Source organism: Equus quagga, chromosome 7, assembly GCF_021613505.1.
Source record: "Equus quagga isolate Etosha38 chromosome 7, UCLA_HA_Equagga_1.0, whole genome shotgun sequence".
Taxonomy (NCBI): Eukaryota; Metazoa; Chordata; class Mammalia; order Perissodactyla; family Equidae; genus Equus; species Equus quagga.
Window position 1 is genome coordinate 79,883,404 of NC_060273.1, and position 15,486 is coordinate 79,898,889.

The 15,486-nt window shown below is 55.3% G+C and overlaps 1 protein-coding gene across 2 annotated transcripts; it reads right to left on the reverse strand.

Moving 5' to 3' along the window:
* Positions 1 to 8,603: 8,603 nt before the first annotated feature.
* On the reverse strand, positions 8,604 to 14,849 carry REEP2 (receptor accessory protein 2). Of its 2 annotated transcripts, none has more exons than XM_046667252.1 (8): positions 14,687 to 14,849; positions 12,739 to 12,811; positions 12,372 to 12,448; positions 11,030 to 11,150; positions 10,652 to 10,765; positions 10,151 to 10,292; positions 9,924 to 10,054; positions 8,604 to 9,838 (listed from the first exon to the last, which is right to left on the reverse strand). In XM_046667252.1, the coding sequence occupies exons 1-8, from the start codon at positions 14,716 to 14,718 to the stop codon at positions 9,770 to 9,772; spliced, it is 759 nt and encodes a 252-aa protein (XP_046523208.1). In that variant the 5' UTR covers positions 14,719 to 14,849; the 3' UTR covers positions 8,604 to 9,769. The 2 variants fall into 2 exon arrangements, with proteins under 2 accessions (XP_046523208.1, XP_046523207.1); XM_046667251.1 differs by having other exon boundaries at positions 10,151 to 10,298.
* Positions 14,850 to 15,486: the final 637 nt, after the last annotated feature.

Genomic DNA, 15,486 nt, shown 5'->3' on the forward strand with positions numbered 1-15,486 from the left:
AAGCTGGCCTTCTCGATCCCACCCCGCTCCACGGTGTATGCCCCTGGAAGGCAGCTCCCACCCAGGGGCAGTGAGAGGAGCTGGCTCAAAGCCCCTGCACGCTCCCCAGACCTGCGCCCTGTTTGCCTTGAGGCAGCCAGTGAGAAGGAAGGCCTGAAACCCTGCTCCGTACTCAGGGTTGTGCTGCTGGCCTATCTTCTCAACAGCAGGGCTGGGGCATCTGAGTTATCCCCACTCTCCCCTGGTCTGTCTTTTGGCCAATGGCACACTTCTGTTTCCTGAGACTGGGGGGACAGGAAGGGAAGGAGACATGGTGACATCGGGCTCTCCTCCCAAGGAGCCAAATCTCAGTTTGGGCTCGTGAGCACCCAACTTGTGACCAATACCCCAGATGGGACAACTGGCCTGGGGCCTACAGGAAACCAGATGAGGAGTAAGGAAGGCTATGAGCCACTCCTGTACCCTGGCCTGGGTGCCCACGGGGCCTCAAGGGTTACTTAGGGATGAGTCTAAGACTCAGACCTTGCCTGCTAGGTGACTGGTGCCAGAAGCCCTGGGAGAGATGAGAGGCCCTCAGAGGGTCTGCAGGTCTGAGCTATCTACACTCAGATTTTCCTTGCAAACGGGAGAGGAGGAGGGGGCAGAGGTGAGAGCAGAACTGAGGTTGCCCGTGGCAGCTGAGGCTCCAGGAGAAACCAGTGGGAACTATCATGTCTCGGACACTTGGCCTGGGGTTGAGCGGGCTGCAGCTCTCAAAGGAAAACAAGCCCCATTTTCCATTGCCACTTCCTCTTCCCCAGCCCCGGGCTACGTCAGCACCCACATGTGCTGCTCAGATCGGTGGTTTGCCACTGCTGTGGCCAGCCCGGGGCTCAGGAAGTGACTCTCTCTTCATTCTGTCTGGGGCGCCTGTCACACTTTCCGATGGCTGATGGGCTCTGCAGGAAACATGGAGGGCCTGGCCTTCAATGGGTCTGGGGGCAGCTCTGCTCCCACCCTGAGGGGGGTCTTGAGGGGTGAGAGGAAACCTGAAGAGGCCAGGTATGGAGTGGGACAGAAGGTGCACTGAGAGAGTGGGGAGAAATGGAGACATCAAGAAATACAGGGGAGATAAAAGAGAGGAGCATCCCAGAGTGTCGGAGTTTGAAGCCGTCTCATCTACTCCAATTACAGATGAGGAAACAGCATGCCAGAGGAGACCCCTGAGTCCCAGGATAGGTGGAGAAGGGCCCATGCAGAGTGATGCTGAGGCCTGAGGCAGAGAGGGTCCCCTGGGCTCTGAAGAGGGTGCCTGGCATGTTCTGGACGAGATCCAGGGACCGCAGGGAAGAGACCATGGAGGATTTGGCCCAGGTACGGTCATCTGCCTGAGAGAGTTGGGCTGGGCTGCTGTCCTCAGAGTCTGCCTGAGGGGTCATGTGCCAGAGAGAGTTAGGTTGGGCCTGAAATGGAAGACCCTGAGGCATAATAACTTGGGGAGGTGGCACAGAGGGTCTGTTAAGGGAAGAGGGAGTGGGTAGAGGTAGATGAACACTTAAGTAGGGCTTTATGGGTCCTCTCTGCCCCAGAGTGCCCTGCAGATGCAGAAGAGGCTGCTGTCCTTGGTCATCTGTCCCTCTGCCCTGTGCTGGGTAGTCCCTCTCCCAGGCCCGAGGGTGGCAGGACCCTGGGCTTAGAGGACGATCCAGCCTGTGGTGACTGCTTTGCACCCTCCACCCCCAGCTGAATGTGCAGCAAAGTCTGCTGCAGAAATCTCTGGAAGCTCATGGGCAGGCAGAGGGAGGGGAGCATTACATAAGAGCCCACTGATGTGCAGGAAGTCTCGAGCAGCCTTTAGATTAGAAAGGCAGTGTTCCCATCCAGCCCAGAAAGGCAGGAATAGCAACAGTGGTTATTTCTGGCCCCTCACCACCGCCCAGCGCCGGGGCTGCTCAGCTTCGTGGTGGGTGAGCTTCAATTCTGCAGACTTGGTGGGAGGGGGAGGGAGGGAGGAGGGGGCAGGCAGCCCCCAGGGTTGCCCCACTCTGGCACTGACCTCACCACCCCCTAAACACCAGGACACAGGGATCAGTAATGGTGCTTGTTTTCTATGATTTTCCTTAATCTCTAGATGCATTCTCTACCCCCCCCCCCCCCCCCCCCCCAAGACACACTTGCAGTGTCACAGGTTCTGTGCTAAACGCTTGACAGGCATTTGTCCCCGCAATGCCTACGAAGTAGGTACCATTCTTACCTCCATTTCATTGATGAGGAAACAGGCTCAGAGAGGGCAGGAGACTTGCTCAAGGTCAAAGAGCTGGGCAATGGTGGAGCCAGGATTCCAGACAGTCTGGCCTCAGAACTCTCTGGCTAAATCCCAGCTCATACCGAGAACTGTTCTCTGGGGTCCCAGAATGAGTTGGACAAAGCTTTCGCCCTACAGGGGTTCTTGAGTCAAGCTGAATAGACATGTGAACAGATCATTTCAATTCATCCATTCAGCAATTATTTATCAAACATCTACTCTGCTCTAGGCATTAAAGATACAAAGAGGAGTAAGGGGATACACCTTTTGCAGTTCACAGCCTAGTGGGGGAAGACAGACAAGTTAACAAGCAATTACAACAGAGTGAGCCATGCTATTGTGGGGGAAGCATAGTGACGGTGGGAGCCCCTAATGTTGCTCCTACCCACTGAAGTGGTTCCTGGATAATCAGAGAGCCAGCTCCTCACCATTTTTAAATAATTGCAGGAGGCTGGGTCGAGGAGGGCTAGGGGTGAGACCAGCCAGGAAGCCCTGCATTTGTCCCGGAGAGAGGGTGAGCTCTGGCTGCATCAGCACCAGCTAGCACAGAGGCTCCCTTCAGGGGCCTCCCCATCATAGGCAGAGAGCAAGAAAATCTGACACCCAAATTTACTGACAGGCAGCTCACCCAAAGGTGCATCCATTTCCCTTGGTACAGTGGCAATAGGGTAGTTGGAGAGGCTGGATGGAAAAGTCCTCTCTTTTTCCTCCTCCAACTGTCTCCCTGTCTACTCCACCGTATGGGAACCCTGTTTTAGGGCAGAGTCAAAATGAGCGACTGAAAAGGAAGCTGGTACCCAGAACCAAGAGGAAGAGCTTCCATCCAGATTATCACACTGACACGTGGTGATGAGAGGGAGGGAGCATCAGCTCCGGTTCCGAGGAACATCTGCAGAGGGGTCTCTGCTTTGCTCTGGGCAGAGGCAGCCCTTCTGTTCCTATCAGTGGGCAGAGGGAGGGCATCTTTGGAACTTCTGGGACCCAGTTTACCTCTGGTGGAGCCACAGAGAGGTCCATCATGGCAGGATGATGGTCTCTTGAAGCTGACTTTGCACTCAGTGTCTGACTTTGGGCTCACTATCTTTTTAAAAAATTTATTGTGGTAAAATATACATAACATAAAATTTACCATTTTAACCATTTTTAAGCATGTGATTTGGTGTCATTTACTACATTCACAATGTTGTGCAACCATCACCACTATTCATTTCCAGAACTTTTTCATCATCCCTAACAGAAACTCTGTATGCATAAATTAATAGTTCCCCGGCCTGCTCCCTCCCCTAGCCCCTGGTAACCTCTATTATAGTTTCTGTCCTATGAATTTGCCTATTCTAGGTACCTCATGTAACTGGAATCATAATGTTTGTCCTTTTGTGTCTGGCTTATTTCACTTAATATTTTCAAGGTTCAAGGTTTCAAGGTTGTAGCATGTGTCAGAATTTCATCCATTTTTATGGCTGAATAATATTCCATTGTATGTATAGACCACATTGTGTTTATCCCTTCATCTGTTGATGGACATTTGGGTTGTTTATACCTTTTGACTACTGGGAATAATGCTGCTGTGAATATTAGTGGGCAAGTATCTTTTTGTGGGCTCTGTTTTTATTCATCATCTGTTCCAGTTATCACAAGAGGGATTAAAGTTAGATTTAAGAAAGACTTCCCGGTTTCCTACCACAGTGATCAAAGCAGCAGCTTCTCCCTCTTTGGATAGTTTTAATAACCAGAGTGTCCTCTGCCTCACCTAATCCCACCCCTGGACGGGGTCATGCCCGGAATGCTGCACTGGTCTAGGAAAGAGGCTTTGTAGGGCTCACTCTGGGGTCAAAGCTCTGGATGGTTTATTTCTAGGAGCTGGATGGTGAGGGTTTCATCGTTTTCTCTTGGGCCCTGGGTATGTTTGCCACTACTCCCCACCCCAGACCCAACTTTCTCCTTTCCCTGGCAACATCCAGGCTGTCTCCTTTTTCTCTCCCAGGCTAAATTGGGAGTGTGAAGCTGCTCTTCTTCTCATTTTAGCTTTTGAATTAAAGTGAGAACTGAATGTGGCTGGAAAGCTGACTCCCATCTGTGTGTGTGTGAGAGAGAAAAGGAGAGCAAGTGAGCATGAGCGCATGCAGGGGGAGTCAGAGCGAGGGGAGCTGATCTGGGCAGCTGCTATTTAGCACAGACACCATCCCTAGGTGCAGGCAAACAGCTCAGCAGAGAGACACTAAGGTTTGAAGGTTGGTGTTTTTCCAGGAGTGGAAGATGCTGCAGGGACATCATTCAACACTCCACAAAAATGTGCCGAGTGCTTATTGCATGCCAGGCCCCATACTAGATGTTGGGGAAACAGTGGTGAACCAGGTAGACCCACTGCCTGGGGAACATGTGTGCTGTCAGGGAGGAAAAATAGGATGCCCCGGGGGCTTGGACAGGGCAGGGTAGGGGAGTCACAGCAGGAGAACAAGAGTGCTTGGGCAGAAGGCACTGCACATGCAAAATTTGAAAATCTGGCTTCTGCAAAGGAGCCTGGCACTGGGTGATTTGGGCTCAAGAGGGCTCAAGAGCTTCCACCTCCTCCTCCTCTTCTCCCCACCCCTTCTTCCGGGGAGAACACCACCAGATGAGAGTGACTTGGGCCAGAGAAGTCTGCTCAGCTCTAAATAGCTGAGGTAGGGGCAGGGAAGCTGTAGGTCTCCTTCTGAGTTGCCACTCAGAAAGCTGGACGTGGCAGGTCCAAGATGGACATGGAACAGAGGAAACGGGATCTCAATCGCATCATAGGAGACAAGGTATCAAGAAGGGTCTCTGCTTGGTTTAGCTTACCCCATCCCTCCTGGGAGTGGGAGGGTGGGCTGGATGAGTCAGTCTTTGGGGGACCTTTCCTCTTCTTGGTTGATGGGAATGAATCATGATTCTGGCTGAGATGGGAACAGGTAGAAATCTTGGCAAAGAAAGACCCTCCATTGGCAGAGACAGGAAAGAGCTCTCTGGGGGGCCATGCATTCTCTGTCAGCTTTTCAGTTCCACAATGACAGGCACAGCTAAGGGATGCTGGTGTAAAACTCGCCATCAATATTTCAGGCAGCATTATTTATTGATCACTCATCTGGCTGGGACAAAAGGAGAGGGTAATTCATTAGAGATGCAGGGCTGGTGCGGTCAGTTTGGGGAAGAGGTCAGGGAAAGGTAGGTCATCGAGGAGCCCCAGCCCTGGCTCCTGCAAAACAACCTTGGGATTCCACGGATTGGGGATTAGGGTCTTTGTCTCCTTTTTTAACCCCACTGTACCCCACATGAAAATAAGGGAAGGGCAAGGGACAGGGAAACCTGGGGCAGGCTTGGGACCGCCCCTGTGGCCACCAAGGAGATCATATCCAGGGAATCCTGCAGCTGGGTGAGCTTCCCTCCCTCTGGGCCCAACCTGCCCCTCCCAAGTTCCCTGCCCCTTACCACCTCTTGGGTCCCTCTCCCTATCTGACCCTGAAATCAGCCCCAGCAGCCTCTCTAGATGCCATTTCAGAAGCCCAGATTGGGTCCCTTGGGCTGCAGCGTCCTCCCAGGGTCAGCTTGGCAATTTTCCCACTCCTAGGAGGGTGCCTGATTCTCACCCAAAGGGCATAACTTTCCTGTGGGTCTGACCATCTCTCCTGTGGGGAGTGGGCATGGGGTGGGCACACAGGCTGGGCTTAGGAAGCAATAGCTTGAGAATCCATAGCTATTGCTATCCATGGACTGTTCACCTGTAGGGTGCTTTCCTCGTGAACCTCCAACTCCAGGGAGTGGGGCATGAGAACCTTGCTCACCAGCCCTTAAGCAGACTGGCTGCAGGAAAGATTGTTCTCTGCAGGGGCCCGGGAATCCCACATTGGGAGGGAGCTGCGCCACCTTGTGGGCAGTTTCCTCCTTGCAGGCATCCCGCTCATCCATCGCTGCCTCCAGCGTGGATATGGGACAAGCTCTCAGGGAGAACCCAAATGGCTCTAAGACTTGAGGTGCCCTCCTCCTCTAGGCAGGCCTGCCCAGCTCAGAAGGGGAAAAACAGGGAATTTTGGAGGGAGATGATCATATACTGGCTGAGATATAAGGCAGCAGGGAAGCCAGCAGTCGCTATTGGCTTGGAAACAGTCTACCTATTATCCTGGATGCCACAGATATGGGAACCATGGCCCAGAGCCCCCAGAGCCCCTCCCTTCTTTGCTTCACCCCCCTTTCCTCCAGGCTGAGCAAGGCTGGGCTCAGCTCTGCTGATCAAGGAAGAGCTGGCACAGGCTGGGGCTGCTGGCTTTTCTCTGACGTCACGGCCTGGAAATCCCATTTTAAGCAGGTTCTCTGGGTGCGGGGCACACACAAGAAAAGGCGGGGGAGCCAGCTGAAGCAGTTCTAGGCCCAAGGCCGTTCTAGCCAGGGACCTTAGGCTTGGAGAGCTGCCCAGTGTCTCCAAGATGGGACACAGGGCTAGAACTCAGCCGTCACTCCAAAGCCAGTATCTCTCAATGTCCAGTGGGGACCCAGGCAGCAATCAGGCTCCCTCCACGTAGCTATAGCCATATACCTCTGTTCTGGCATCTCTTCCCCACCCTCCTGACCTAGAGAGAGCTACGGAGGCAGAGGGGAGAGGGCAGGTGGCCCCAGGGAATGAGACAGCAAGGGGTCACCTAGACCCAGCTGCATTCCCCCAGCCTCCTCCCAGGAGCCTTTCCCCAGTTCTTTTTCTCACCTCCATCTCTTCTCTCCTCCCCTGCATCACAGGGGCCAGGCCCTGTGCCGAGTTCTAGGAGACTGAGTGTTTCCATGGCAACGGACCAATGAGCTTGGAAATCTGAGCATGTTCCTGTTGACACAGGGAAACCCAGATGTGCATGGAGAGCCTGGCAATGTGGAATCTGGCAGAGACCTCCTTAGCCACCGGTCCTTGTGGGTGCGAGTGTGTGTGTGTGTGTGTGTGTGTGTGTGATATGTAGCAAATGGGATTTAGGTTAGAGAGGGCCTAACCTGGTTTCCTGGCCATATGGTAGCTGCTAGCATGAGACTGCAGCATCTTACTCTCTGGAGATCTTTCTAGAACAAGGGAAGCTCTCCCCTGAATTCTACCCTGACACTTCCCCTCCTCTCTGATAGAGAAAGGGGCCAATTTGCTCAGAGACCAACGGTGAAAGGCATGCCCTTCAGAGAGCTGTTGACTGGAGGATTCCAGGGAGGATGGAAAGAGCATTGCATACCCCACCTCCACTGGGAGCTTAGTTCAGGAGGTTCTGGGCCAGCTTGGCTCAAGTGTGGCTGGAGGATGTGCCCCTGTGATGCCAGGAAAGGGAGAGGAATGCCTGATGTAGGGGCATTTTGCCCACCTTGGGATTCAGAGCCTGGGGCTAGGTCCCCACACGCCCCTACCCATCCCATGCTCTGCTTCTTCCATTTTCCTTCCACAAGGCTGAGCTGCTGTTTCTCTGCTCCCGTCTCCCTCCCTCCTCCTTCCCTCGCTCTCTCCCCCCTCCCTCTCCTCTCTTTTCCTTTGTTCATCTCCTCAGATGCTGCCTCTGCTCCTCTGCCATCCTTTTCCTCCTCCTGGGTTCTGCCTTCCAGGGCCTCATCTCCAGTGAGTTGTGCCCCTTCTGGTGGCCTTGGCTCTACCTCCCAAGGGCTCCGACCTCATGCCCTGCAGCCTCCTCCTCTGTCCCTCCTCCAACCTAGCCTAGGAGCTCAGGGCTCGGCCTCTCCCTCCTTGGGCCCCATAAGCATGCCTCTTTGGCCCTAGCCTTTGCTTCCCTGTCTTCCTCTGTCTCCAGGGTTGGACATGAACCACGGGGAGCTGGTTCCCTATCTCTACCTCTTCCCCCAACCCACCCCTCTCCTCCTTTCAGAGTCTCTGGCTCACAGCTCCCCTCCAACATTTTTTAGCCTTTCTGGACTGTGGCCATACAATCCCCTAGCCCTGCCCAGCAGCCCCCATATACCATCCTCTCTTCCTTGGGGGCCTCTTCAGGGTCTTTGTCCCCAGAGCTTACACCTGGCACAGAAGGTCCAGTCGGGGAGGGGATCTCAGGGCAGGATTCTGAGGAACAAGACAACTTTTGAGGGTTGGGGCCCCTAGCCCTTCTTCAGTTCTGGCCCCTCTGGCTCTATCTTGAACCCCAAAACCATTTTCCCTGACTGAACCAGCTCAAGGCTATTTCTTACTTTGGAGATCAGAGCTCCTAGGGTTCAGAGTCTGACCTCTTCCCCTCTCTCTCCCACAGCTGGACCCTGCTTCTCACTTGAGGTCCTTCTCTCCTATGGACTGGTGGGGCGAGAACAAAGTACAAGGCTGAAATAAATGAGGTGCCAGAGTTTGGTTTATTGGCTCATCCAGTGCCAAAGGTCCAATGGGCACCCTCTTTCCATGGAATTGGGAGCCCCTTGGCTCCTAAATTTTTTTTCTTCACACATTCCTCCTGGCCCTGACTGAAGCCACGGCAGAAGCTGGGGCAGGGTGTGGGGCAAAGGCTGGGCTCTGACAGGGGTCTGCTCACAAGGGGCCCAATCTGCTTGGCACAGGAAGAGGACCCTGGGGGACAGGAGGATGGGTCCCCAGGTGAGGAGAAAAGAAGCTGGCTCAGCAGCGGCCTCTACAGGGGCCCTGAGGGTAAAGGAGCTCAGCCCAGGGGCAGGGCAGGAATGGGAGGAGGCGAAAGGAGATTGAAGGCAGAGGAGGTGAGAGGCCGCTTGGAGTCCCTCCCTCTCATGGGCTGGGTCCTCTGAGGCTCAGAGACGGGGAGGGAGGGTTGAGAGGGGGAAAGGGCCAGCTGGCTAAGGGTGGGAGGAGGTCACTGCTAGAAGCAAAGTCCTTTACCCCAAATCCCCCTGCTCTAGACCCAGAAAGATACACAAATACACTCACTCATACACACCCCCTGGAACCCCACCTCTTTTGAGCAGGGACATGTAAAACAGAGCCCCACCCAATGCCCCCAGCTGCAGCTCTGGCCTGCCTGGCCATCCTGGTCATTTAAGCACACACTAAGCCCTTGTCCACCATTCACAGCTGTGGCCTGGAGCCTCTGCCCAGGTTCTCCGAGGCCTTCCCCACTCCCTCCCTCTTTCTCGGGTGCCTTCAGGCCAACTCTGCTCAATCTGGGCTGTGATGCCCCCCACCCCCGACCCAGGGAGCACAGGGCCAGGGAGCACAGGGCGGGCATGTTAGGACCTCAGAGAAGGGGATGGCCATGGTCTTCAGCAAGGCACTGGGTGGGTGGTGGCAGGGCTGGAGCGGGGAGAATAGCGGTTCAGGCTCTGAGGAGCCCCCACCTCCTTGGGTGGCTCAATCCTCAGCTCCTGGTCCAGCCTCTACCCTCAACTCCCACAGCAGGGCCTCCCTCCTCTTTTCTAAGCCCTTCCAGAGGAGTGGCCACCGGGCAGGCACTGGAAACAGCCATCGGAGGGGCCCTGGGGCCTGAGAAATGTGGGCTACTGGCACAGTGTGAAGCAGGGGCTCTGCAGCCTGTGGGGGTCAGGACCTCAAGCCGAGTCGCCCCCGCCAGAGGTCTTCTTCTTGGGCCGGGTCTTCAGCGTCTTGGAAGCCAGTGGCTGTGGGAAGGAGGGAGGAAGACAGAAGGCTCAGCTTGGAGCCACAAGCCCCTCCCCATTCCCAAGCTCTGGCCCGGGCTCTTACCTCTGCTTTGGGCACTTTTTTGATGGATTTGACCCTCTTAGGGGCCTTGTCCCCCATGTCATCCTCAGAGGTCTCTGTCCGAGGATCTGCCTGGCTCGTGCTAGACCTTAAATTCAGGGCAGCATCATCTCCTGGTTGAGGGGAGGAAAGAACAGGGGCCAGGTGTCTTTCCCACCTGGCCTCCTTGCCCTCGTGTCACCCTGCCCAGCCCCGGGCTCTGCCTGTACCTAAGTCCTCAATGGTGTCCAGGAGGCTGCCGGGGCTGGGTCGGAGGCGGCCTTCAGGTCCCTGTAGGGGCAGTGCATCCTCGTCCCGGATCAGGGTCAGGTCCTGCATGCTGAAGCTTCGGAGCTTCTCTGACAGCACCCCCTGGCCCTAGGGTTACCACCGCGCCGGAGAACCGGAGGAAGGGGCGGGGTGGAGATAGAGGTCACCAGAGAGCACTGGGCAGCTACGGCATTCAGTGATTTCCCCACTGCATCCTCACCCAGTTCTACAACAGCACTGACAGGCTGGGGCCATACTTTCCCTTTGGACAGATGAGGAAACTGTGGCTTGGAGGTGGAAGTCACTTAGCTGGAGGGTAGTAGAGCCAGGACTGCAACCCCAAGCTGCACAAGCCCCAAACTTTCACAGCCCTGAGGACAGGATGGCAGCAAAGGGGCATGGACAGGGGGATGAGATGAATAAGGTGGGGCTCTGGGCAACTGGGTCTGCCCCCATCTCACCTTGGCAGCAGCCGTGACTGCCGCATTGGCGGCCAGGTTCAGGCCTCTCTTGCCCACTCTCATCATGGTCTCATAGCTCTTGTCTCGGGCCTGTGTGATGTACTCGTCAATCTCCTGAGAGGTTGGAGGGGAAGGAAGGGGAGGTGAGGGCTGGGCTCTGATGGCCAGGCCCTGCCCTGCTCTTGTTCACACCTGGACAAAGGCACTGCCTGCTCCAGGAGGCCAGGCCCTGCCAGGTCACTTTAGGCTCTGGGTACCCACGGGGAGAGCCAGGAATGGATGTGGCTGCAGGCATAGGGTGCCGTGGCCTGGGGCAGGCTGGGAAGTGAGCTGAGGCGGGGGTGGGGGTCGGGGGGGTGGGCACGCGCGGGGGCAAACCTTCTCCTTGTTGGACAGTGTCGGGTGCACGAACTTGCGGTAGAGCACACTGGAGCCCTTGGTGTAAGGGGACAGCAGCCAAATCACGAAGGCGATCTTGAGCTCAAAGTAGAAGGGGAACCTGTTGGGGGGACAGAGGCAAGTGGCAGAGCCCGGGATATGACCCTCTGCATGACCCTGGCCAGCCCCCAACCCCTTAGTGCACTAGGGTCCCCATGTAGCTCAGGAAACTGGTCATTTCTAATCTCAAGGGGGCTGGGAGGCTCAACTGAGACCCCGAGTGGGAAGGTGAGAAGAGACCCCGGCAGAAATTCCCCTCAGCAGCGGCTCTCCTCAGCCTCTTCTCTCTCAGAGTCCCAGCTCTCTCACGCTGAGAGAAGGCCCCACTCCTCTGTCCTGGGGTCAGCACCAAGGCGAGCTCCCTAACCTCCCAGGTGGACTCCTGGGTCCGTCCTCACTCTCTTCTCTTCCTGCCCTTCCTCCCATGAAGAAGACTGGGGCTTCTCCAACTGTGCTCTGAGTCCCCTCCCTCGCAGCTAGGACATGCCCCTTGCTTTTAAGGACTTTTCTCCATTCCCCACCAGGCTCCTTCTCCTCAAGCCACAAACTCCTTCAGGCAGGTCTCCTTACAAAGCCTTCATCAAAGCTCTCTCCTTTGCTCGTGTCAAGAAGCATCTGTACTCACTCTCCTCAATTTCTAACCCATCACTCTTTCCTAGTCTGACCCCACTCAACTTCCTCTGCTGAAACAATTTTCCTCAAAGGCCATAGGCCCTTGTCATCTACAAATGCAATGATCTTTTGTCTCTATCTCTCTGTAAAACTCTCTTCTCTTGACTTCCAATGTACTGTGCTGTTAGTCCTCTCTTCTAAAAGGCATTTTTAAAAGGCATTAAATAAACATTTTTGAGTTCCTGCTGTCAATATACAGAGGGTTAAGACATTTCCTGTCCTCAAAGTGCTCGCAAGTAGTACAGCAGTGCCTGGAAAATGCCTTTGAAATACAAGCATCCAAAGTTTACAGGGTTGAATCATATGCCTATTTTACAAATAGGGAAACTGAGGCCTAAATAGCTGCGACCTCCCCAAAGTCACAGTAAGTCTGGCAGCAGCAGGTTTCTTGAATCTATTGTGGTGCTTTGGCTGCCACCAGAAAAAATGTGGAGGTTATGTCTGTCCTTATTCTGATCAAGACAGGCCTGGATGTGGGTGGTGGCATCCAGGATCTCATGGAACTACGGGGGGGACTCCACCCTGGGTCTGAATCTTCTATTTTACTGGCTGGATAGAGAAAGTCAGAGGCCTGGACCCTGAGATGCAGGGAGGGGATGCTGGACCTCACCAGGAAAGCACGATATCCGTGAGTGTCTCAGCCGTGGTGAAGAAGGCAAAGACGATCCAGTACATCATCCATTTCACCTAAGGGTACAGAGGGCAGCATTGGCTGGGGCCTCGGGGGAACACCCAGGACCCCACCCCTGCCTGCCAACCATGCTGGAAGTGCTGTAGGGAAGAGACATTTAAGATCTCAACTTTGCCTGTGGATCACACCAGGGCTAGGGGAAAGGAACACACAGGAACCTCCTTTGGACCAGGGTCTCAGTGCTGACAGCACTGGTACAAAGTCACCCCCATCTGTAATGTGACCCACTATCCTCCCCTATCTCTGCCATGTGGGTTGGGTGGGAGATGAAGGGTCATACACTCACATATTCCTTCACGTTTTTTGTCTTCACGGCCTTGTAGGAAGAATACGCTGGGTACAAGGTGCCAAAGATGAGCCTAGGGAGGCAGGCATGGTTACTGGGCCCCATGGCCAAGAGCCATGGCCTCTCCCTCCCAGCTCTGCATCAGTCCCTGGGTAGGTAAGGGGAGAAGGCACAGAACTCCACAGTGCTGCATCAGCTGGATTGATGAACTCAGGTCAGGGGTTAAGGTCAAAGCAGTCAATTCTCAAGTGATACACAAGCATGGAGGCCTCAGCCAGACAGGGTGATGCCCCTTCCCTCTCTGTTGTTCAGTTTTTCTCCAGCCCCTGAGGTAGAGAAAGACCCAGAGGCTAGAGGGTCCAATAAGGTCTCTTAAGCCATGATCCTTGGTTATGCACAAATATATCATGGGGAGTGGGGGTCTGGTCACTGCCATGGGGATGTCTTCCTTCTCTAGACACTATGCCCATTCATACCCTTCTGTCTTTATTCCCTACCTCCTTATTTCAGAGCCAGGCTGGGTAGGGCCAGGTCTGCAAGGGAACCTGACACCACCTAACAGGGGACTCTACCTGGCACTCAGAGGCACCACTGTGGCCCTGAGGACCTGCCCTGGGAAGCACAGGGCATAAGGGCAGGAAGTCCTGGGAGGGGCAAAGAAATTTATTCCCCCATGTAAACACTCTTTGGATTAGGTGCAGGGGAGGGCCCTGAGCTCAAGGCCCTGGCTGGAGCGGGGGCTGGTGGTGACCCTGTTAGAGACCACATACAGGACACAGGTGAGAGAATGAGAGGAGAGAAGACTCATGCCCCTCAGGGAGCTCATCCAGACAAGAGGGAAAAGCCACTTTGAAGGCCACATGGAGACATGAGGCTCCTGGATTCCCTCTGGGGTGGCATCGGGGAGAGGAAGGAGAGAAACTGGTGGATCTAGAGGTAGCTGGACACAAGCACTTGAGAGCACTGAGAGGGAAGAAGGCAGCAGGGAGGGGATTCTGGGGTATCAGTCCCCCATAGAGAGAGCCAGGGTCCTGTGCTGGGGCAGGAGTTGGCTGAGGCCCACCTGGAGCCCCTGCCAGGCCCAGCCCCTTGAAAACATGTGGGTACTGCTTGTTCCCACATGGACGCACCTTATAGAGGCAGGATACTTCTGACTTGGCCTGTGAAGATGGGGTGGGGGACAGAATCCTCAAGGGCAAAGTCTGGGGTTGTGGGAGCAGGGTTCCCTCCTGGGGCCTGGGGGAGGTGGCAGGGACATAGCTCCATGGTGTAGCTGACAGCCTGGAATGAAGGACACCTAAAGCCCTCCCCTCCGTGGCTTTCACAATCCTAGGCTGAGCACACACATCCTCTCCTGGTTACCTCCCACATTTTGTCCTCCAAGCATCTCTGCTTCCAGATACCCAGATGTCCTTCCTGGGGGGCCTTCAGAGCATGTGCCCTTATCCTCAGTCTCCTGACAGTCAGTGGAAGAGGGAGGAGGGACCGGGCTCTTTGGGGAGGCCAAGGCTGCTGCCTATGGCCCTAAGCTATGGAATGAGGCCCTGCCTTGCTCCCTACTCTTCCATTAGCTCTCTCCCCCGAGGGAGATGAGGGTCCAGGTCTGAGGAGCTCCTCCAGCCCCGATCTGCTAGGTGGGGGAAGGGACATGCCCGCCTCCCCTCATAAATCAGCCTCCAGGATAACGGAGGGCGAAGGAGCAGAGAAATTAAAAATAAAAGGGATAGGAAGCCAGGCCTGCCATGCTCCTCTGAATATTCTCCGCTCCAGTCCTGGGTTCCACACGTCCACGTCTCTGGGGACCCCAAATAGGGACGATGTGCCTTTAAGTGACTGTGCTGTGTCAAGTCAAGGAGTGGTCCATCCCCAGCTTCAATATACCTCAGCTCCCATCCCTAGCCCCCCTCCCCCTCCCACCCCGGCCGCGCCCCGCCGCTGCCGCACTCACACCACCAAGCGAGAGATGATCCAGGACACCATGGCGGGGCCGGGCGGGGACCCGGCCCGGGCCGAGGATGCAGCTGCCGGAGGTCGAGCGGCAGCGGCAGCAGGAGGCAGCAGGAGCCGCAGTAGCAGCCGCAGCCGCCGCGGGGGCCGCGGAGCGCCGAGCCGCCGCCGTTAAAGGGGAGGTCCCTGCCGCAGCGGCGGACCGTGGGCGGTGGCGGCTCTTAAAGGGGAGGCCGTGGCGGCTGCGGCGCGCCCCCTGCACCTGCTGTCGCCGGGCATGCGCCTTTGACCCTCGGTGCCCTGCCTTCCTCTAATCGCTTGTTCAACTTTCTTGCGTTCCAAGCCCTGGGTTGAGGTCCTCACACCTTCATGGTTCCATCCTGATATCCCAGCCCACATCAGTCTGAAAGGCCTAAAAATCCTTCGAGGAATACTAGTTGTGACTTATTGAGTGCTTACTGTGTGCCAGGCCCTGTGCTAAGAGCGTCACATGCATTATTTCAGTGAATCTTTACCACCATTCTATAAGGCAGGGGCTATAACTATCTTCATTTTGAAGATGAGGAAATGAGAAGCTTAGGGAGGTTCAATAATTTGCCAAGGGTTTCAGAAATTCTAAGTCATGCTGCTGAGATATGAACCCAGGAAGTTTAAACAGGCTACTTCTCCCAACTGCTGACTAGCAAATCCTCCTCCTCCATCACAGGCCCTGTAAAGAACCCGCCCCCCAACTCCTGAAGTCAAAGGTATAGCTGCACCTGTCCCACCCCACCCCTTTCCGACTATCACCAATCAACCCAG